Source organism: Lissotriton helveticus, chromosome 5_1 (genome assembly GCF_964261635.1).
Source record: "Lissotriton helveticus chromosome 5_1, aLisHel1.1, whole genome shotgun sequence".
Classification (NCBI taxonomy): domain Eukaryota; kingdom Metazoa; phylum Chordata; class Amphibia; order Caudata; family Salamandridae; genus Lissotriton; species Lissotriton helveticus.
This window is the reverse complement of record NC_136065.1, coordinates 1,665,279,206-1,665,302,497: the sequence shown is the minus strand read 5'-3', so window position 1 is coordinate 1,665,302,497 and position 23,292 is coordinate 1,665,279,206. Positions and strand designations below refer to the sequence as shown.

At 51.0% G+C, this 23,292-nt stretch overlaps 1 protein-coding gene across 2 annotated transcripts in view; it reads left to right on the top strand.

Annotated features, from left to right (window-relative positions):
- The first annotated feature begins 12,960 nt into the window (after positions 1–12,960).
- AJUBA (ajuba LIM protein) overlaps positions 12,961–23,292 on the top strand; it is a 77,258-nt gene continuing 66,926 nt past the window's right edge. Inside the window, exon 1 of one of the 2 annotated variants that reach the window (XM_078644889.1) lies at positions 12,961–15,995. In XM_078644889.1, coding sequence (XP_078501015.1) covers positions 14,759–15,995 — 1,237 coding nt within the window. In that variant the 5' untranslated portion in view covers positions 12,961–14,758. The remainder of the gene's footprint in view (positions 15,996–23,292) is intronic. The other variant, XM_078644888.1, reaches the window with a different exon arrangement.

The window sequence follows — 23,292 nt, the reverse complement described above, 5'->3', positions numbered from 1 at the left end:
CATAGGCTGGCACCCCCCCCTTCCTGACGTAGTTTTTCCCACCAGTCTTCCCGCCAGAGTGGGGATCAGAACTGGTGGGGGCCAGTTGCTGGGTAAAGCAAATGGTCTGGAGAAGCTCACAGAGGCAGCATACCTTTGAAGCTTCCCCCTGCCCATCCTGGGGGAGGAGACCTAGCACCTCGCCCAGGATGTACATTGTTGTAGGCCCAGGAGAGCGGGGGGTTCTCCACCCAGGGGTCCAGCAACATGTCTGCTGGGTGGCAGCCTCTGCAGCCTCTCAGCCCAGACGTGGATTGTAGGTTAGGTTTTCAGGGGGCATCTCTAAGATGCCATCTGGTGCATTTTACATTAAATCCCACACTGGCATCAGTGCGGGTTTAATGGGCTGAGAAGTTTGGTACCAAACTTGTCAGTCTTCAGTGTAGCCATTATGGTGCTGTGAGTTCGTAATGACAACCTCCCAGCACCATATGCTCTCAATGGCATCAATGCACTTACAGTTCCCAGGAATGGCGCTGGGTAATGTAGGGGCGCAGGGCTCAGGCGCCTGTGCCCAAACCTCTGGCTTAGGGCACCCAGCTAGAGGGGTGACTTAAGTATGCCAGGGCAGTGGGTTCTGTGGGCATGGCACACAGGGATGTGTGCCATGTCGCCTCTTTATTTAGTTCTGTACTTCGACACTCAGCCTGCAAAGGCAGTGTGTGGGTGTCAGGGTACAGGGCCCCTGAGGGTGGCACAATAAGTGCCGCAATCCTCAGGGGTCTTCTCTTGTCACCATGTCCTGGATACCTAGGATACCATTTACTAGGGGGTGATAGGTGGCCAGAGATTCCAATTGGGTTTTAGTTTTAACACAGTTTTAGGGAAGGAACACAGGCCCTGGGTACCTGGTTGGCAGGAACCCAGGGCACACTCAGTCAAAGCACATCAGAAGTTCAGAAAAAAGTGGGGGCATACCAAGGCAAGAAAGATGGCACTTTCTCCCCTCCCTCCCCCCAAACAAAAGGGGATGAGACTAACCTGGCCCTAGGGAGTCTTCATTGTCTAAGTGGAAAAACCTGGAAAGTCCATCTGCATTGCCATGGGTAGTCCCTGGTCGGTGTTCCACTTCAAAGTCCATACCCTGTAGGGAGATGGACCATCTCAATAATTTTGGATTGTCCCCTTTCATCTGCATTGGCCATCTGAGAGGTCTGTGGTCAGTTTGAACCAGGAAGTGAGCTCCAAACAAGTAGGGCCTCAGCTTCTTCAGGGACCAAACCACAGCAAAGGCCTCCCTCTCAATGGCACTCCAACGCTGCTCTCTGGGGAGTAGCCTCCTGCTTATAAAAGCAACAGGTTGGTCTTGGCCTTCCTCATTGATCTGGGAGAGGACTGCTCCTATCCCCAGCTCGGAGGCATCAGTCTGCACCATGAACTGCTTGGAGTCGTCTGGTGCTTTTAGAATGGGTGCTGAGCACATTGCTTCTTTCAGGGTGTCAAAAGCCTTTTGGCAGGTAACCGTCCAGTTTACTTTCTTGGGCACTTTATTGGATGTGAGTTCTGTGAGGGGAGTCACAATGGACCCATATCCTTTCAGAAACTTTCTGTAGTATCCAGTCAAGCCAAGGAATGCCCTGACTTGGGTCTGGGTGGTTGGAGCTGCCCAGTCCAGGATGCTCTGGATCTTGGCCTGTAAGGGTTGGACCTGGCCTCCACCATCAAGGTGGCCCATGTACACCACAGTGCCCTGCCCTCTCTGGCATTTGGATGCCTTGATAGTCAGTCCTGCAGATTGTAGTGTTCGTAGAACCTTCCCAAGGTGGATCAGGTGATCCTGCCAGGTGGAGCTAAAGACAGCAATATCATCAAGATAAGCTGCACTAAAGAACTCCAACCCAGTCAGGACTTGGTTCACCAACCTCTGGAAGGTGGCAGGGACATTTATTAACCCAAAAGGCATTACAGTGAACTGATAGTGCCCATCAGGGGTGGAGAATGCTGTCTTTTCTTTGGCTCCTGGGGCCATGCCAATCTACCAGTACCCTGCAGTTAAGTCAAAGGTACTGAGGACTTTGGCTGCCCCTAGGTTGTCTAGCAACTCATCTGCTCTTGGAATGGGGTAAGCATCTGTCTTGGTGACAGAGTTGAGCCCTCTATAGTCCACACAGAACCTCATCTCTCTCTTTCCACCTTGTTGATGAGGTTTGAGGACCAGAACTACTGGGCTAGCCCAGGGGCTCTCAGAGGGTTCAATCACCCCTAGCTCCAGCATCTTGCTGACTTCAGCTTTGATGCTTTCCTTGACTTGATCTGATTGTCAATAGATTTTGTTTTTGACAGGGTTACTGTGGCCAGTGTCCACATCATGGATACACCAACTGGTCAGACCAGGGGTCAAGAAAAAGATGCTAGCAAACTGTTGCAAGACTTGCTTGCAGTCAGTCTGCTGTTGGGGAGAGAGGGTGTTTGAAAAGACCACTCCACCCACTGATCCATCTTTTCGGCTGGAAGAGAGGAGGTCAAGGAGAGGTTCACTCTCTGCTTCCTTTTACTCATCAGTCACCATCAGCATGGTGAGGTCAGCCCTGTCATTGTAGAGTTTATGGCGGTTCACATGGATAACCCTTTTGGGTGTCCTGCTGGTGCCTAGGTCCACTAAGTAAGTGACCTCACTCTTTTTCTCCAGGATAGGGTAAGGGCCACTCCATCTGTCTTGGAGGGCCCTTGGTGCCACTGGCTCCAAAACCCACACCTGTTGTCCAGGTTGAAATTCAACCATGGCAGCTTTTTGGTCAAACCAGTGCTTCTGCAGCTCCTGGCTGGCCTCAAGATTCTTGGATGCCTTGTCCATGTATTCAGCCATTCTGGACCTTTGGCCAAGCACATAGTCCACAATGTCTTGCTTGGGTTCTTGGAGAGGCCTCTCCCAACCCTCTTTCACCAGACAAGGTGGTCCCCTTACAGGATGACCAAACAGAAGTTCAAAGGGCGAAAACCCCACTCCCTTCTGTGGCACTTCCCTATAAGCGAAAAGCAGGCATGGCAACAGGACATCCCATCTCCTTTTGAGTTTTTCAGGTAGTCCCATGATCATACCTTTCAATGTCTTGTTGAACCTTTCCACAAGACCATTGGTTTGAGGGTGGTATTTGGTAGTAAATGTGTACTGCACACCACACTCCTTCCACAAGTGTTTCAGGTAAGCACGTTGGTACCTCTGTCTGAAACCACCTCCTTAGGAAACCCTACCCTGGTGAAGTCACCCAGGAGGGCCTTGGCTACTGCAGGAGCTGTAGTAACCCTAAGGGGGTTTGCTTCAGGGTACCTAGTAGCATGGTCCACTACTACTAGAATTAATTTGTGCTTTGGTTTGCCACCTGTCTTGCCACTGGCCTGACAGGTAACACAGAAGCTCACAAACTCCTTCTCTTTTTGGTTCATCTGGGGCCAATAGAAGTGGCTAACTAGCCTTTCCCAGGTTTTGGTCTTCCCCAGATGTCCAGCTGAGGGGATATCATGAGCTAAAGTTAGGGGGAACTCCCTGTACTTCTGTAGCACAACCACCCTCCTGGTGGCTCCAGGCTTGGGGTCTCTTGCCTCAGCATACAGTAATCCCTCTTCCCAATACGCTCTGTGGGTACCACTGACATCTCCCTGTGCTTCTGAAACAGCTTGCTGCCTCAGGCTTTCAAGAGTGGGGCAGTCACGCTGACCCTGGCACAGCTCTTCCCTAGGGGGTCCCCCTGGGACCAGAAGTCCAACCTGGTAAGGTTCAAGCTCCATGGGCTCAGTTCCCTCTAGAGGTTCCAAGTCCTCTCCCCGAGGAGAGGGGTCCTTAGAGGTTTGCTGTGCAGAAGCTGGTTCCCAAGTCTTCTTGCTTTTTCTCTTGGTTGGTTGGGCCATACTTTCAGGCTCCAAACCTACTTGTTCACCCTTCTTTTTGCTCTGTGCTCTGGTTTGCACACACGCCAGTCTAGGGATACCCAGCATGGCTGCATGGGTTACTTGCTCAACCTCAGCCCAGGCTGAGGTTGCCAGGTCATTTCCAAGCAGACAGTCAGCTGGCAATTGTGGAGAGACCCCTACTAGTTTCAGGCCAGTAACCTCCCCCCAACCTAATGTCACCATAGCCAGAGGGTGTTGGGTGGGAATGCTGTCAGCATTGGTGACTGGGTACGTTTTCCCAAATAAGATTTGGTCTGGGGAAACCAGCCTTTCCTTTACCATAGTGATGCTGGCACCTGTATCCCTCAGGGCTTCTACTCTAGTTCCACTAATGGAGGGGTATTGCAGATACTTGTTACAGTTGGGTGGCCAACCAGCTACATTGGCAACCTCCATTTTCCCCAAGGAGACTAGACTAGCTTGAGTGTATTCCCAGATTTGCTCTGGGCACTCCTCTGATCCCATCTGTAGATTTACTGTCCCTGGAGTAGCTGTATTGGGTGCCTTAGAGGCTTTATTGTAGGGGCAGTTGTTGTATACAGTTAAATGTCCCAACTTTTTACAGTTGTTACAATAGGCCTTGTTAGGATCAAAGTTCTTCCCCCTATAGGGCTGAGGCACATGGGGAGTAGTTTGGTACCCACCCACCTGGACAGGTTTTTGGGGCCCTTTGGAAGACTCAGACTTTTTATCTTGGGGATTCTCACCACCTTTCCCCTGGGGAGGTTTTGTAACCACCTTCTTTTGGTCACCCCCAGTGGCTGACCTTGTCATCCTAGTCTTGACCCAATGGTCTGCCTTCTTTACCAATTCTTGGGGAGAAATTGGACCCAAGTCTACTAAATGCTGATGTAACTTTTCATTTGTGCAATTACTCGAAATGTGTGCCTTCATAAACAAATTATAAAGTCCAGTAAAATCATGCACATTGTGTCCAGTTAACCAAGCATCCAGTGTCTTTACTGAGTAGTCTACAAAATCCATCCAGGATTGGGTCTGGGTTTTGTGAGCTCCCCTGAACCTAATTCTGTACTCCTCAGTAATGAGTCCAAATCCCTCAATCAGAGTTTTCTGCATGAGGTCATAAGACCCTGCATCTGGCCCAGAGAGGGTCAGAAGCCTGTCTCTGCAGCTACCAGAGAACAGTTCCCACAGGAGTGCCCCCATATTGGTTTATTCACTCTTCTCATATCACAAGCCCTCTCAAAGGCTGTGAACAACTTGGTGATATCACCTTCCTCAAATTTAGGGACAATTTCTTTTGGGGATTTTAGGATCATACGATTCCTCTTTATCCTTGTTATTGGTATTGCTGTCACCAGAGATAGGGGCTAAGCCCATCTCTTTCCTTTCTTTTTCTGGAGCCAGGAGCCTGGACTCTAGATCTAATCTCTTGGCCAACAAGCTGTCCTCTTCACTGGGACTAGTCCCAATGTTTTCTCTGGGCCCAGGCCCACCTGTGTAGGTCCTATGGTCCCAGAGGGTGATTCTTGGGGTTAAGGGTACAGGGCCCCCCCTTTCTCTCGAGATGAATGGGGGTGGAAAAGTATCCTCCTCCTCTAGCACCTCTTCTTCCTCTGACTGGTCATCACCCTGTTCAAAGGGGTGGCCTTTAGCATACTCAGCCAGGAGATCCTGGAGTTGGATGCCGGCCCACTGGTAAATTTTTCAGTTTGCATAAGGACCTTACTTCTCTGAAATTTAAGTGTAAGTAAGGTGTGAGGTCGAGCTCCTCCACCAGGTCCTGTGCAATATTATCCTCACTAATAGTTGGGGGTTGTTGAGACATTCTAACCTGATAGTTCTAACCCTCTACCCTGACTATAGTGACTTTTATTTTTCTAAAATTGTAAAGGGACTTAAGCAAGGCCCTGACAAGACTTTTAGTATTTTGGAAGGCCCAATTTCAGAATTCTAAAGGCAATTTATGATTTCCGTCGTGTGATCAGATGGTAACTAAGTAGTCCAACAAATGCAAGTTTGTATCCCACCGCTGCCACCAATGTGAGAAAGTGGCTCTATATACACTGGACCAGAATAAGGTACAGTGTGTAAAGAGTCCACAAACCCCAGAGGTATAACAGAGGTTAAAGCCAGGTGTGACCTTACTCTGTAAAGTGGTAGCTTGGTCGAGCAGTAAGGCAGTACCAGAGGACAGTGTAAAGCATTTGTTGCACACACTCAGTCAGCAAAAGGTTTCACACACTCAAAGACTGAACTCCAGGCCAATTGTTTTTATATCAAGAGATATAGTTGTTTTATTTCTAGAACCAAAAGGTATCAAAATGTACTGTTCTCCGTATGAGAGGTCTAAGATGAGTACTTTGCAGAAAGGCAATTAACTTTGTAAATACAATAGGTGCAGTGGATACAGTAGGCAACAATTCTACACACAATTTAGCATTGAGCTCAATGGATTTCCTTATATAACCACAGTTGATTACTTTGTAGATTACTTTGGTAATTCCAGGACTGGCTCCTAGGTTCAGTCCTGGGGTCTAAGCTGAAAACAGTTTAGCAAAAACGTTTTAGGTATTGTAGTGATTTTTCAGGAATAAAAAGCTATTTTAAAAGTTCACACTTTTCAACAGAAACCTGGCAATGTTATCCAATGGGAGAAAATTCAGGTTGCAGGTAAAGTACGATCTTGTTACTTTTGTAATCCAGTACTGGGCTCCTGGGGCCAGCATTGGGGTCTCAACTTAAAACAGGTAAGTAATTACGTTTCAGTATTTCGTATGATTTTTAAAGAATATTTCTAGTTTTCAAAAGTAGACACTGAAGAAATGTTATAGAAAAGCAGACAATGGATTCCTATGGAGAAAATACAAGTTACTAGTAAACCAGCTAGGGATTACTTTTGCGGTTCAGTACTGGGCTACAGGGTACAGTACTGGCCCCCCTCCTGATCACAGGTGAGTATTTCGGAATTTGGAATTCAGATGATTTTATATGAATATTTTACGTTTTCTAAAGTAGACACTTAAAATATTTTTCTAGTCAAACCAGTCAATGTTATTCAATGGCAGGTAAGTGAGTTACCGGTTTCCTGGCGAGTACTCGACTGGTGAAGTTGTGGTTCGGGGCATAGACTCAGGGGTCCCCCAGGGTCAGGTAAGTACAGTTGGTACACCCTCAGCGGCACAGGGGCGGCCGGGTGCAGAGGTAGTTAGGCCCAATGTTATCCAATGAGAGGCAGGGGGCCTTCGGTTGGTGGCTGCTGGCTAGCAGGCCACACGGCTGTGGGAGCTGGGCTCCTGGTCACTTACTCAGGGCAAATGGGGGAAGTAGCATAGGACAAAGGTTGCACTCCCAGGGGCACTCGGGCGGCTGGGTGCAGAGTGCTTTTGAGCCGTCGGGCGCTCAATGTTATTCAATAAGGATCTTGAAAAGGGAACAAAGGCTGCAGGCTCGGGGATGGTGGATCTTCTGGAGCGACCAACACTTCGAGGGGTAAGTTGGGATCTTGGAGGATAGGTAGGCACCCAGGAGTTGGGCACAGGGGGCCTGGGGCGCCAGGTGCAGGGGTGCCTTTTGAGGTTGGGAAATTTTACCCCCTGCTGGTCGCGGTCGGAGGGGTCCTTTGTCCTGAGGCTGCAGGCATCGTCTGGGTCGTCAAGGAGGGTCCTTGGACACTGGATTCCAGGTCCGAATCGCCGGGGGGACGTCCTCGGGTCTTGATTCACTCCATCATAGGCCAGGCTTGGCGGGTGCAGAGGGTGCAGGGTTCGTGGTTCCGGGCAGATGCCAGGGCTTGTTACTTGCTTTGAGCAGTACCACTGCTCGTGGGAGACCCAGGTAGTCAGAGTCACAAGGCCGTCAGGTCCTGCGGGGTTTTTGAGGTTGCTGACCACTGGAGATGCCGGGGTTTTAATGGAGCAGGTTGGAGGGTCTACAGGCCGGTAGGGCTGGGGCCAATCAGTTGGTGTCTTCCTCTTTTTAGCAGCTGCCCAGCAGATCTTTGTATTCCTTGATCTTCTTTCTTGTTTCGTAATCTGGATCTCAGGAAGGAAGGTTCAGGGAGCCCCTAAATACCGAATTTAGGGGAGTTACAGGTAGGGCAAGGGCAGGGACCAATAGGTCCCTGTCCTGGGGTGGGTACACCACCTAGCCTCCTCCTCTCCTGTGGGAGGGCGGCAGGAGCCTAGCTGTGATTGGGCAGGGCTCCCCATCTTCAAGATTGCCGGAGCCCGGGTCGTGCTTCACCTCGTCTCCCCCACCTGAGGGGTGGGGTTGGCATATGCTGGCACCCCCCCCTTCCTGACGTAGTTTTTCCCGCCAGAGTGGGGATCAGAACTGGTGGGGGCCACTTGCTGGGTACAGCAAATAGTTTGGAGAAGCTCACAGAGGCGGCATGCCTTTGAAGCTTCCCCCTGGGGGAGGAGACCTAGCACCTCGCCCAGGATGTACATTGTTGCAGGCCCAGGAGAGCGGGGGGTTCTCCACCCAGGGGTCCAGCAACATGTCTGATGTATGGCAGCCTCTGCAGCCTTTCAGCCCAGACGTGGATTGTAGTTTAGATATTCAGGGGGCATCTCTAAGATGCCCTCTGGTGCATTTTACATTAAATCCCACACTGGCATCAGTGCGGGTTTAATGTGCTGAGAAGTTAGGTACCAAACTTGCCAGTCTTCAGTGTAACCATTATGGTGCTGTGGAGTTCATAAAGACAACCTCCCAGCACCATATACTCTCAATGGCATCACTGCACTTACAGTGCCCAGGAATGGCCCTGGGTACTGTAGGGGCACAGGGCTCATGCACCTGTGCCCGCACCTCTGGCATAGGGCACACAGCTAGAGGGGTGACTTAAGTATGCCAGGGCAGTGGGTTCTGTGGGCATGGCACACAGGGATTTGTGCCATGTCGCCTCTTTGTTTAGTTCTGTACTTCGGCACTCAGCCTGCAAAGGCAGTGTCTGAGTGTCAGGGTACAGGGCCCCTGAGGGTGGCACAATAAGTGCTGCAATCCTCAGGGGTCTTCTCTGGTCACCGTGCCCTGGATACCTAGGGTACCATTTACTAAGGGGTGATAGGTGGCCAGAGATTCCAATTGGGTTTTAGTTTCAACACAGTTTTAGGGAAGGAACACAGGCCCTGGGTACCTGGTTGGCAGGAACCCAGGGCACACTCAGTCATAGCACATCAGCAGTTCAGAAAAAAGTGGGGGCATACCAAGGCAAGAAAGATGGCACTTTCTCACAATACACATAACAATGGTGACAGACAACTTGACTAGAGTATGATTTAACTTAGCAGTGACCGCACTGTGCTCGCCTAACTCAATCATGTGACTTTCTTAACTAATGATAACATGTGAAGCGCATGACACATTCACGCAACACACCGCATACGCGGAAGTGTGCAACCTCATAGATTTCAAACAATGGGGGATTTTATAAACAAAACTGATTTTCTTGCTTGCCAGAACTCAGCCGCAAAGACAGGGGTGGGTGAATCATCTAGTCACTTCATTTGACGAAGTAAGTTATTTGGAGAGGCTCTTTGGGCACCTTCTCAATATCTTCCTTCTTTCTATTCCCTGGAAAACACACTAAGTACCGGATGTTTTCTCTTACAGTGTGACTACACAGACAGCATGTCCCCGTGCCCTGTGGGACATAAAATAAGCCCATCCGGTGTGTGTCTTTAAAATAACCAGACCTAGCAGCCATATATTCATGTTGTCATAAATGTGCTGCCTTGTGTGGCACCTATTGCACAACACTGAGTGTGATGTGCTGTGACCACCAATGAATGTGTTTTTCAACTAAAGAATGTTTCACTTGCATGGAATGCTTAGGAGACTGCTCCCAATTTAGCTGACAACAGTATCACATAGACTTATTATTTTATTTCTATTTTTACAGTAAAAACACCTGGCTCAACCAAAGTGGAACGTACATATACATGAGTTTATGCATGCTAGTGTGTTTCTGATTATTTTACTTTCTTCGAATAAAGTACAGTTGAGTTAGCATCATGAATTACAAGGAATCTTGTTGGTCCTGACAAAGGCCCAGTAACCATTATGACAAGTTACAGCTATAACATGTAGACTTGACCTCTTGACGCTTTAATAATAACCACCTCGAAGCGTCAATCTGTTCTCATATCGGGCCTACTAGGAAGTGCATGCTCTATCTGTTGCTGGGCTTACCAAGAACACAGGTGGGGCTTGGAGCCTGCCCATGCCTTACCATCGGCTTGCTTCCTTGTCACTATCACTTACCTGCTTCTTGGTCGTGTCAAACCTTGCTAATCTTGTGTGTTTCCTTCCCATGAAGGCCTTCCTTTTTACAAACTCTGAATGGCTGTTATTGCTGCTTGTTCTTCAAGCACTGTATATTTCTTTTGTGTGAGGCACTCCATCAGACTGTGTGTGTTTTTGAGCTGTCTCCCTAGTGTAATTCTCTCCCCTGCACTTTGGCACAGAGCGCGCAGCTGTAAATAAGTACCACTTACTGCATGCAGGTGATATTTCCCTTGATGGTTGGGGGCCATGCCACCGATTGCACTGTCAATGTATTTTGCCTTTTATCTGGACGCGAGTGTTAATAGATTGTCTGCGTCAGCCGTGCCAGTGAGAAACAGCGGCATTGTCCCTTGCTACTTTAATGCAGGTCGCAAAGGCTTTCACATGAAGCCATACTGAGTAATTGTGTCAATGGGTCAAAACGTCGACTTAACATCTGTGGCCTGATTTTAATACTTGATTGTGGTTTTCAACACTCATATCATGAGTGACTTTCCATAACATATTGTCCCAATCAATCACATGCATATATTTTTGTACATAGCACAAGCACACTATTTTCTCTCTATTCACTCTCACTGTGCCGTCACTTGTTAGGAGCACCTTGTCTTTTCGAGAAATGTAAATGTGTCATATTAGTATGAACCGTTTTTGTATTACATGAACGCAATTGGCAAAATAAATGCACTTATTTCATAACCAAATAACTTGTAGAGAAGTTTATTTAGGACACAATTGCCATGGAAGTTCAAGGCTACACTTCACCCACAGGGACCACATTTTTGATAATTACATAATGATGTTGCCAGCCTAGTCAAAGGCTTTTGTTTTTTAACTTTAGCCATGCTGCATAGTGTGGTTAAAACCATTGTCAGAGCATAGAGGTCATAATAGGTGAAACCTATTGACTTTGCTAATGCGGATTAATCTTACCAGGAGAACCCAAGAATATGTGCTACTGGGTCATTTTAATATTTTCTTATATCAAGTCACTCAGACAAAATATCAATAGCCCCCCCTCACATGATCTTGGATGATGGACTCCACGATTAAAAATGCCACAGGTACCGTTTGTGAGCTTCCTTTTCAAATACCATTAGAAGGGTCTGCACCAAGTCGAATAAGGATCTTAAGAGATTCAAAGACGTGTTTAATAAATAAGAGACTTTGACCCTAAATATAATATAATACCGTATAAATAACAATACCCAGGGTACGTTTTGGGTGTGATAAATAACACCTATTACGAGTTTGTAGGGAATAACGTGGATTTAGTGTTTTACACACACAATTCTACAGGATAGGGTGAATACTGTGTGCTTGTCCCCCTTTAAGGTTCGACCAGTTTGACGAATTATCGTCAACTGGTAATTCGAACTTCTGTGTAAACAGGGATGTACCACGGGTCAAAATACAACAACCAACTTGTAATGAGTCCCTTTAACTCCACTGCTTATGATTGATTCGCTGATCGGAAGATATGGTCTTGTAGAACTCTTTTACCTCCTCCCATAAATCCCCTCTCAGCTAGTTCTTGTTCGATCTCTGAACTTGCAGGCTCGGGTCTGCTCTGCCCTCGAGGGTATGTCTGGGCTGGGGACAATCGAAAGCGAGGCTCTGATCTGACGCGCGAGTGACTCTGCTCCAGCCCAGTGGGCTTTGGAACGCTAGATCTTTTGTCTACGGCCCTGCCTGGGTCAACGTGTTTGCATTGAAGGTGATAACAGCAGGAACGGGGGGTGGAGATGGCGCGCGGAGGAATGCACGCGCTCTGCCACGGGTCGTGTTGCGGCAGGCCTCGCGTTCCTCGCCACGGGTTTGGCACAACGAGCCTCACATGCCGGCGCCTCTACCTGCCCGACCGTGTCTGTTGGGCCCCCGGGGCATGGATTTGTCATCCTCTGCGGTTCGGCTGTTTGGGGGCGGTTGTTTGTTTAAATCCGGAGTTATTTCTACCTCGTTAGGTACTGTGGAAGGGTGTGGGCTCGCTGAGGCACATGTGGACGGGGGAGGGTGAAGGAAGGACCATGGGCCCACGGAGGGATGGAAATGTGGGTGGAAAAGGGAACAGAAGAAAAGGCGGAATGGGTGGGAGGGTGAACATTGGATCAAAGAAAGATCTGACGAAATGTGGGGCTGATGTGAAAAAATTGTTAGAAACAGGTATCTGGAGAGAGAGATGCGGTGAGCCAGAAATCAAGAAAAGGAAAGATGAAGGGTGAAATAGTGAAGGAAGAAAGGCAAAGGAAGAAATGTGAGAGGAGAGGGGGGATACAGAAACAGAAAGAAAGTGAAAAACTTACGAGAAGGGAGTGAGACTGAAATGTGGCATCAGATGACGTTAGAGCATAACGAGAGCATGTTGTCTTGGAAAGAGTAGGAAACACCTTCTGCATCTTCGCAGCAGGACATTAGTTTGAAAGGAGCCTTGATCGAGGATACAGTCGTGAAGAGGAAGCAGGGAAAAGTTCATTGTGTATAGAGCAGACATGCTCGGTCTGGAACAAACAGAAGGGAACAGTGAGTGGTACAGAGAACGCCAGGGTGAAGCTTGAAAACGCCTACTGTTTGCACTACCGGAGTCTGTTTCCTGGGCACACATCCTATCTTGTGCGGAATGTCTGCAAGATTTAGCAGGAGCTCCCAGCCCCTCACCCCCCGCCCGCTATCCCCAAAGCCTCCCACCTACCCCTCCCAGCCCCCACCACCCCACGGCCTCTCAGACATTCTTCAGTGCCTCATTCTCACAGGCTCTTTCACCACCCTTTTCCCGCTTAACCCTCCGCCGCATTCCAGACTTGGAGCAGAAATAATCCCTCTCCCAAACCTGACAAAAAATGGACCCCTTCCCTCTGCCACAACCGTGCCCTCGGGAGCTGACACTTGTGTAGACCCTTCAACGCCACGGACGCCCCAGCCCCCGGTAGAAAACTTCTGTACGGGGCTGGCACCACCCTCCCTCCCCCCAACAAAAAAAGTGAGCGATGAAAATCCTCAAAGGAATTCCTCCGCCATCCAGAGGCAGGATAACGAGATCCGCGGAACAGAGGCAGCGGCAGACAGAGGCACTGCCAGGACCGCAGACAAACTCTTTGAACGTACACAAAGTTTGGCCTCGGGCATGAGGACAGCAACTATCTGCACGCATTGCTGCCGGGGGGAACTACTGGGGCCCTCGCGTGCCCTGTCGCCGGAAGAAGCAAGGGGGTCTGAAACCAAACGGACGATAGAAGAATAAAGCACTTTTTAACTGCAACAGCCTGAAGCTAGCTACCCTCTGCTCTGCGCTTCTGTCCGGAGCTGCGGGAAGGGACGGGAGCCACCCTCTGCCATCCTGCAGAGACCGCTTGAGCTGCAGGAACCCCAGGAGCTGCAGGCATCAAAGACACCTCCTGGGCTCCTGAACGGCGAAGAGACTTTAAAGTCGCCTTCTGCCCTCTTGCATGGAGTCCGGGGATGCAGGAAAAACTAAAGCACTGCTCTGAGCTGCAGGGAGTTTCCAACTGCAAGAAGTTGGGTGAATACAACCGTTTACTGGAGTTCCTTGTCGTGCTACAGGGAGTCCTGAAGAAACAGGTACCGAAACCATCCCCTGATTCCCTGTATGGGTATCTTTTCCTACCAGAGGGGCGTAAATCCATCCCTTTCCCACCTGCATGGAGCACTGGAGCTGCTAGAAGAGAGCGTACTCATCCCCTGCCCTCCTGTACGGACTGCTGTAGCTGCAGGAATAGTACGAAGCCACCCACTGTCCTCTTGCAGGGAGATATGGAGCTGCAAAGTTGCTGCCAAGACTTCAGACGTCCTCCATCAAGGAGTGTGTGGTCTGCAAGAGAGGAGTGAAAACACCATCCGCCCTCCTGCAGGGAGTGCTGGAGCTGCCAGAGCGGAGTAGACACCACCGACCTCCTGCAGGGAGTGCTGGAGCTGCCAGAGCGGAGTAGACACCACCGACCTCCTGCAGGGAGTGCGAGAGATACTAGATGGGAGTGAAGACACAATCCGCACTCCTGCAGGAAGTGGTGAAGCTGCCATAGGCAAGTGGGGACCGTATCTGCCCGCATGCAGGCAGTGCGGGAGCTGCATGGAGTTGGCGTCACCCTTCCTACCTGTAAGTGGTCTATATTTTCAGACGGTCTTGTCTCGCTCGGAGTCTGAGTCGATCCGGAAAGGAGTGAGCTGCAGAAATGGATTACTGAGAAAACTCTGTGCTGGGCTTCCCTCTGCGCCTTTGATGAGCTCCGTGCGATGTTACTGTACTGAGGGGGCGAGCAGGCAGAGGGGCCTGGGTTGATTCCTCCTTGGTTTCACTGTTTTGGAGTCACTGGTTTGATCCCCCGACTGAACTCCTCTACTGTATTGGCCCCGAGCCGGGCCCTGGAGGCCAGCCCAGCCCAGCGCTCTGCTTTGATGAACCGTTCATTTTACTGCCCTGGCCCCGAGCCCTGCCTCTGCACAAAGGCAGCGTGGACCACCACCTCCCGAGTTTATGCTGAAAAGGACTTGTGGATATCCTTGCCTCTGTGTCCCGGGAAGGAGAGGTCCCAGGACTGAGTTACTCCCCTCCTTTCTCTGAATGAACATGGACCGGCTCGGGGAGAAGGCCAGCAAGCTGCTGGAGCGGCTCCGGATCACCGACTCCGGGAGTGCCAAGTTCGGCCGTCGGAAGCAAGAACCGCCCGCCAAAGCCACCACCACCACCGCCACCCCCCAGCCAGACACCGATGCCCCGAGGCAGCCGGCCCAGCCCTACCCGGACCCCGAGAAGGCGTCCCGGCCGCCCCTGCTGCGGATGAGCACCGCCCTGCGGCCGGGGGAGCGGCAGTGGGGCCGCAGCGGCTCCGGCGACGAGCCGCCCGAGGGGGGCTGCTACCGCTTCAGCAGCGGCGCCGACGGCGGCTTCCAGGAGGGGGTCGGCGGCGGCGGGGTGGTGGTGGTGGCGCGGCGCACCGAGGGCCGCAAGCGAGCCTCGCTGGAGGCGCACCGCTACAGCGCCGGGGACTTCGGGGCGGAGTGGGGGCGGCGGTTCTCGCAGGACGCGGCCCGCCACAGCACGGGCAGCGACCTGGGCAGCCACCGCCACAGCCGGGAGCACCGCTACAGCACGGGCAGCGAGCTCTGCGCCCCGCGGGCCTTCCAGCTCTTCGAGGTGGGCGCGGTGGACGAGTGCCCGCCGACGGGGAACAGCCACCACCACTACCCGCCGGCCTACGCCCCCGGGCCCCCCGAGGGAGTGAGCAGCCCCCGCTCCAGCTTCGCCAGCGACACCAGCAAGCACTCCAGCCCCCGGACCAGCCTGAACCTGGACTGCCCCAGCCGGCCCTGCAGCAACCGCACCAGCGGCATCAGCCTGGGCTACGACCAGCGCCACGGCAGCCCGCAGCCCGGCGGCTCCTACTCGCTGGGCCCGGGCGAGGGCGGCGGCCTGGTGCCCTACCCGGAGCTGGACGAGGCGCTGCACCGCCTCTGCCACCTGCGGCCCGGGGCGCTGGCGCAGGACAGCCGCCACTCCTACCCGCCGGCGCTGGGCATGGCCGGCCACCCGGAGCCCGCGCAGCCCGTGCGGCGCTCGCTGGCCGGGTACCCGGAGTGCAGCCGCGGCCTGCGCTTCTCCACCGGCGCGCAGTACCAGGAGGAGCTGGCCGTCATGCTGCGCGGCGGAGGGGCGAGGCGGGGGTCCGAGGCGCGCGCGGGCCCGGCGGAGGGCCCCCCGAGGCCGGGCTCCTTCCAGCAGGTGGCCTCGGCGCTGGTGGCTGCGGGTGCCCAGGAGGTGCCAGGAGCGCACGAGCCGGAGGCGAAGGAGGACTACTTCGGTGAGTGGAGTGTGTGCCGGTTAAACATGGTAACGAGTGCGAAGCGTCACATGCAGCAAAGATCATCTGATCTACTACAGCAGACCCCTATGCGATAGAGCGCGCGCACAGAAGCAGTGCGAATCATTTAGTTACATCTATTCAGGTGTCCAAAGAAACATGCGGTAAGGACAACAGGTTCGGCTTTTGTATAGTATGTATAGGCATTTATATAGCGCACTACTTACCCGTAGGGTCCCAAGGCGCTTCGACCGCTGCGAAACCCTTCCTGGCTTCCCTGAGAGATGGTCCCTTAATGGGTATCTCCAGGGTGAGACCAGGCATCCCCGGCGGTCTGGTGGGGCCGTTAGTGAAGATGAGGCAAGCTAATGCCCAGAGTTGCTGAGTGTGATAGTGAATGCACAGATCGGAAGCCCATTCACACAAGTGAACAGCCAATCATGCACACACAGCGCCAGCTTCCAAAATAGACCCACAGGCCTCCCGGATGCACAGACCACGCGATATACACAGTCTTGTGCTTTGGAGAGCACACCATGCAAGATTCATTTACAGACTAGGTATGTCACAGATATGACATTGTCGGATTCCTTCATGCACACAGAAGTAGTAGAAATATAGGGAACACGTAGGTAACAGTGTGGAATTATCGCCCACAAAAACAGAACAGGTGCAGCGTGCTGAGCAACAGCATAGGCTTTCCTCACACACAGCAAACGTGCAGCAGCGCGAGTCCCTTACACAGAACTTCACACAGGCAGTGAAGGCGTACAGCACACAAACAACAGGCATCCTCTGTAGCCTACATGCATATGAAAGGCCCCTCTCTTGCATGCATACACCAGCTGCGCCATGTGCTGTGGCAGTGCAAGATATAAGTTCACTAGAAAAAGGCTTCAAACGCATATCCTAAATTATAAACACAACAAGATTATGGACGGAGTGCTGGAACTTTTCAACCACTCACCCTCAGTCACGGATCTGGGTTTAATCCATTGTTCTTTTGCTCACCACGCCACTACAGTTTGGACCCAGCCATATTCAAATCAGTCTTGACCCTGTGCCTCATGGGAACAGTCCAGCCCAAACTGAAAGGCCAGGTTCTCCCTGGATCGGAAACAAGCATCCTGGGACCAGTTTCAGTGTATTACCCCTCATCAGCCAGTCTAGCTTGAATCCACTGGCACAGCGAGCAAGGGACCCATGTCTGCGCATAACCGTGGCCACTTAGGGTGAACAAAGCAAACACAGCAAGATGATGAATGGAGTGCTGAAACTTTTCAACTACTCCCCCCCCAGTCACAGATATCCTAAGATGTATGCACACAATGGGTAGAACACAGCTAGTAATGTTACAGGCTTCCCTCACAATCACAGGTGAAGACAGTGATAGTTTCCCTTGCACACAGCAATCTTTCAGCACTTAGCAGCAATACAAGCTACCCTCACAAACTAACAGGTACAGCAGACAGGAGCAGTGCAGAGAAGAAGCAGAGGGTGGACAGTGGAAGCTTGTCATATACACAATAGTTACAGAAGTAACAAGACTGCAAGCTTTCCTCGCACACTCCCTGTCGGGCATAGTACATGCAGCAGTGCGGCATGCTTCCTTGAAATTTAGAACTGGTACAACACAAACATCAGTGCAAGCTTTACAAACACACACACACACACACACACACACACACACACACACACACACACGATGAACAGATACAATATGGCCAGGAGTAATGCAGGCTTTCTTAATACAGATGGGTACAGTACAGTCTGGATCAGTGCAAGATCCCCTCATCCAGAGAGGAGGTACACTCAGCAGCAGTGAAAGCACTCCTATCTCAGGCAGAGCTCTTCAAGCACGTGCATAAGCAATCCCCTCCACTCACAACAATTGTATAGTAAAAGAGCCAGTACCACCGTTCCTTAACGCAAAGCAGGTATAGCCCAGATGGCAGCAGTACCAGCCTTCATTGCACACACATCAGGTACAACACTGGGAGCAGCAGTGCAAGCCTCCCTCTCACACACAACAGGTACAGTATATTGGCAGCATTCGTCATACAAGTACAGTTCGGACAGCAGCACTGCAGCATTCATCATACAAGAAGAGCAGGTACAAAATGCGTACCATTCCCTTAACACACATGTTCGGTACAGGTAGCAGTGACACTTCATCTCTCACAAAGAACAATAACTGCATGAGCAAGAGCTGTGAGCAGTTTCCCCTTACAAGCCAAACAGCTACAACTAATGCCATGCAGCACAAGCTACCCTCACACACAAAATGGGTAAGGAACATATAGAAGTGTTGTATTAATTCACACAGGCCTACCATAGAGCCGAGGAGGATGCAATGCAAGCTTCCTTCACTAACTGTACCCCTAGAACACAGCAGTGCTGTGTTAATTCACACATGTATTCCATAAGGCAAAGGTGGCGGCAGCGCAAGCTTCCTTCACTAACTGCACAGCCAGAACACAGCAGCGTTGTACTGATTCACTCATGAATACCATAGAACAGAGGCAGCAGCAGTGCAGGCTTCCTTCACTAACTGTGCAGGTAGAACATGTAGCGTTGTATTCATTCACACATGCATACCATAGAACAGAGGCGGCAGCAGCGCAAGCTTCCTTCACTTACTGCACTTCTAGAACACAGCAGTGTTGTAGTCATTCACACATGCATACCATAGAGCAAAGGCTGCAGCAGTGGTGCAAGCTTCCTTCGCTAACTGTGCAGCTAGAACACTGCAGCATTGTATTCATTCACACATGCATAACATAGAGCAGGAGCGTCAGTGTGAACTACCTTCACTACGTGTGCAGCTAGAACACAGCAGCATTGTATTCATTCACACATGCATACCATAGAAGAAGAGAGGAAGCAGCAGCGCAAGCTTCCTTCACTAAGCGTGCAGCAAGAACACAGTAGTGTTGTATTTATTCACACATGCATATCGTAGATCAGAGACAGCAGCGGTGCAAGCTTCCTTCACTGACTGTGCAGCTTGAACGCTGTAGCATTGTATTCATTCACACATGCATACCATAGAGTAGTGGAAACAGAAGCGCAAGCTTCCTTCACTAACTGCGCAGCTAAAACACAGCAGCATTGTATTCATTCACACATGCACTCCATAGAGCAGAGGCGGCAGCAGTGCAAGCTTCCTTTACTAACTGCGCAGCTAAAACACAGCAGCATTGTATTCATTCACACATGCATGCCATAGAGCAGAGGCAGCAGCACAAGTTTCCTTCACTGACTTTGCAGCTAGAACACGGCAGTTTGTATTCATTGACACATGCATACGATAGAGCAGAGACAGCAGCAGTGCAAGCTTCCTTCACTGACTGTGCAGCTAGAACACAGCAGCATTGTATTCATTCACACATGCATACCATAGAGCAGGAGCGTCAGTGTGAACTACCTTCACTACGTGTGCAGCTAGAACACAGCAGCATTGTATTCATTCACACTTGCAAACCATAGAACAGAGGAAGCAGCAGCGTAAGCTTCCTTCACTAATTGTGCAGCAACAACACAGTAGTGTTGTAGTCATTCACACATGCATACCATAGAGCAAAGGCTGCAGCAGTGGTGCAAGCTTCCTTCGCTAACTGTGCAGCTAGAAAACTGCAGCATTGTATTCATTCACACATGCATATCGTAGATCAGAGGCAGCAGCAGTGCAGGCTTCCTTCACTGACTGTGCAGCTAGACCACAGCAGCTTTGTATTCATTCACACATGTATACCACAGACCAGAGGCGTCAGCTGTGCAAGCTTGTCACTAACTGTACCCCTAGAACACAGCAGCATTGTATTCATTCAAATAGGATTACCATAGAGAAGAGGTGGCAGCAGTGCAAGCTTCCTTCTCTAACTGCGCAGCTAGAACACTGTAGCATTGTATTCATTCACACATGCATACCATAGAGCAGAGGCAGCAGCACAAGTTTCCTCCACTGACTGTGCAGCTAGAACACGGCAGCTTTGTATTCATTCACACATGCATACCATAAGGCAGAGGTGGCAGTGGCACAAGCTTCCTTCACAAACTGTTCAGCTAGAATACGGCAGCGTTGTATTCATTCACACATGCACACCATAGAGCAGAGGCGGCAGTGGCGCAAGCTTCCTTCACTGACGGCAGCTAGAACATAGCAGTGTTGTATTCATTCACACATGCATGCCATAGAGCAGAGGCAGCAGCAGCGCAAGCTTCCTTCATTAACTGCAGCTAGAACACTGTAGCATTGTATTCATTCACACATGCACACCATAGAGCAGAGGCGGCAGTGGCGCAAGCTTCCTTCACTGACGGCAGCTAGAACATAGCAGTGTTGTATTCATTCACACATGCATGCCATAGAGAAGAGGCAGCAGCAGCGCAAGCTTCCTTCATTAACTGCAGCTAGAACACTGTAGCATTGTATTCATTCACACATGCATACCATAGAGCAATGCAAGCTTCCTTCACTAACTGTACCCCTAGAACATAGCAGCATTGTGTTCATTTGCACATGCATACTGTAGAGCAGTGGGAGCAGCACAAGCTTCCTTCACTGACTGTGCAGCTAGAATACGGCAGTGTTGTATTCATTCACACATGCATGCCATAGAACAGAGGTGGTAACAGTACAGGCTTCCTTCACTAACTGCAGGTAGAACACAGTAGCGTTGCATTCATTCACACATGCATACCATAGAGCAGAGGCAGCAGCGGTGCAAGCTTCCTTCACTAACTGCAGCTAGAATACGGCAGCGTTGTATTCCTTCACACATGCACTCCATAGAGCAGAGGCAGCAGCGGTGCAAGCTTCCTTCACTGACTGTGCAGCTAGAATACGGCAGTGTTGTATTCATTCACACATGCATGTCATAGAACAGAGGTGGCAACAGTGCAGGCTTCCTTCACTAACTGCAGGTAGAACACAGTAGCGTTGTATTCATTCACACATGCATACCATAGAGCAGAGGCAGCAGCGGTGCAAGCTTCCTTCACTAACTGCAGGTAGAACACAGTAGCGTTGTATTCCTTCACACATGCACTCCATAGAGCAGGAGCGTCAGTGTGAACTACCTTCACTACGTGTGCAGCTAGAACACAGCAGCATTGTATTCATTCACACATGCATACCATAGAAGAAGAGAGGAAGCAGCAGCGCAAGCTTCCTTCACTAAGCGTGCAGCAAGAACACAGTAGTGTTGTATTTATTCACACATGCATATCGTAGATCAGAGACAGCAGCGGTGCAAGCTTCCTTCACTGACTGTGCAGCTTGAACGCTGTAGCATTGTATTCATTCACACATGCATACCATAAAGTAGTGGAAACAGAAGCGCAAGCTTCCTTCACTAACTGCGCAGCTAAAACACAGCAGCATTGTATTCATTCACACATGCACTCCATAGAGCAGAGGCAGCAGCGGTGCAAGCTTCCTTCACTGACTGTGCAGCTATAAAGTGGACAGCAGTAGTACACCCTCCCCGATAGCGCACAGAACAGGTGTATCAAGGGCCGCAAGAGTGGAAGCTTCACTCGCACTCACAACAGGTGTGCGAGGGAAGCAGCAGGACACACTTTCCTCACATATATGGGAGGTGCCCTATATTCAACCCCATTCTCATACGCCTAGCAGGCATTTCAAGGGCTGCACGAGGCATAGCTTCCTTCATACACGCACAGGTACTGCCCAACTGCAGAGCGGGGTTCAAGCCACACGGAATTATGAGGGCACAGGCAGCAGCAAACCAAGTACCGCTGACACAGAGGACATGTATAGCACCAGACGGACTAGTGCAAGCTTCCTTCTCTGACACACGGAAGCACCAGTGCAAGCTTCCTACTCTGGCACACGAACGCACCAGTGCAAGCTTCCTTCTCTGACACACGGAAGCACCAGTGCAAGCTTCCCTCTCTGACACAGGGAAGCACCAGTGCAAGCTTCCCTCTCTGACACAGGGAAGCACCAGTTCAAGCTTCCCTCTCTGACACAGGGAAGCACCAGTGCAAGCTTCCTACTCTGGCACACGGAGCACCAATGCAAGCTTCCTTCTCTGACACACGGAAGTACCAGTGCAAGCTTCCTTCTCTGACACACGGAAGCACCAGTGCAAGCTTCCCTCTCTGACACAGGGAAGCACCAGTGCAAGCATCCTTCTCTGACACAGGGAAGCACCAGTGCAAGCTTCCCTCTCTGACACAGGGAATCACCAGTGCAAGCTTCCTACTCTGGCACACGGAAGTACCAATGCAAGCTTCCTTCTTTGACACACGGAAGTACCAGTGCAAGCTTCCTTCTCTGACACACGGAAGCACCAGTGCAAGCTTCCTACTCTGACACACGGAAGCACCAGTGCAAGCTTCCTTCTCTGACACACGGAAGCACCAGTGCAAGCTTCCTTCTCTGACACACGGAAGCACCAGTGCAAGCATCCTTCTCTGACACAGGGAAGCATCAGTGCAAGCTTCCTTCTCTGACACACGGAAGCACCAGTGCAAGCTTCCTTCTCTGACACACGGAAGCACCAGTGCAAGCTTCCTTCTCTGACACACGGAAGCACCAGAGCAGGCTTCCTACTCTGGCACACGGAAGCACCAGTGTAAGCTTCCTTCTCTGACACACGGAACCACCAGTGCAAGCTTCCTACTCTGGCACACGGAAGCACCAGTGGAAGTTTCCTTCTCTGACACACGGAAGCACCAGTGCAAGCTTCCTTCTCTGACACACGGAAGCACCAGTGCAAGCTTCCTACTCTGGCACACGGACGCACCAGTGCAAGCTTCCTTCTCTGACACACGGAAGCACCAGTGCAAGCTTCCCTCTCTGACACAGGGAAGCACCAGTGCAAGCTTCCCTCTCTGACACAGGGAAGCACCAGTGCAAGCTTCCCTCTCTGACACAGGGAAGCACCAGTGCAAGCTTCCTACTCTGGCACACGGAAGCACCAATGCAAGCTTCCTTCTCTGACACACGGAAGTACCAGTGCAAGCTTCCTTCTCTGACACACGGAAGCACCAGTGCAAGCTTCCCTCTCTGACACAGGGAAGCACCAGTGCAAGCTCCCCTCTCTGACACAGGGAAGCACCAGTGCAAGCTTCCCACTCTGGCACAGGGAAGCACCAATGCAAGCTTCCTTCTCTGACACACGGAAGCACCAGTGCAAGCTTCCTTCTCTGACACACGGAAGCACCAGTGCAAGCTTCCTACTCTGACACACGGAAGCACCAGTGCAAGCTTCCTTCTCTGACACACGGAAGCACCAGTGCAAGCATCCTTCTCTGACACAGGGAA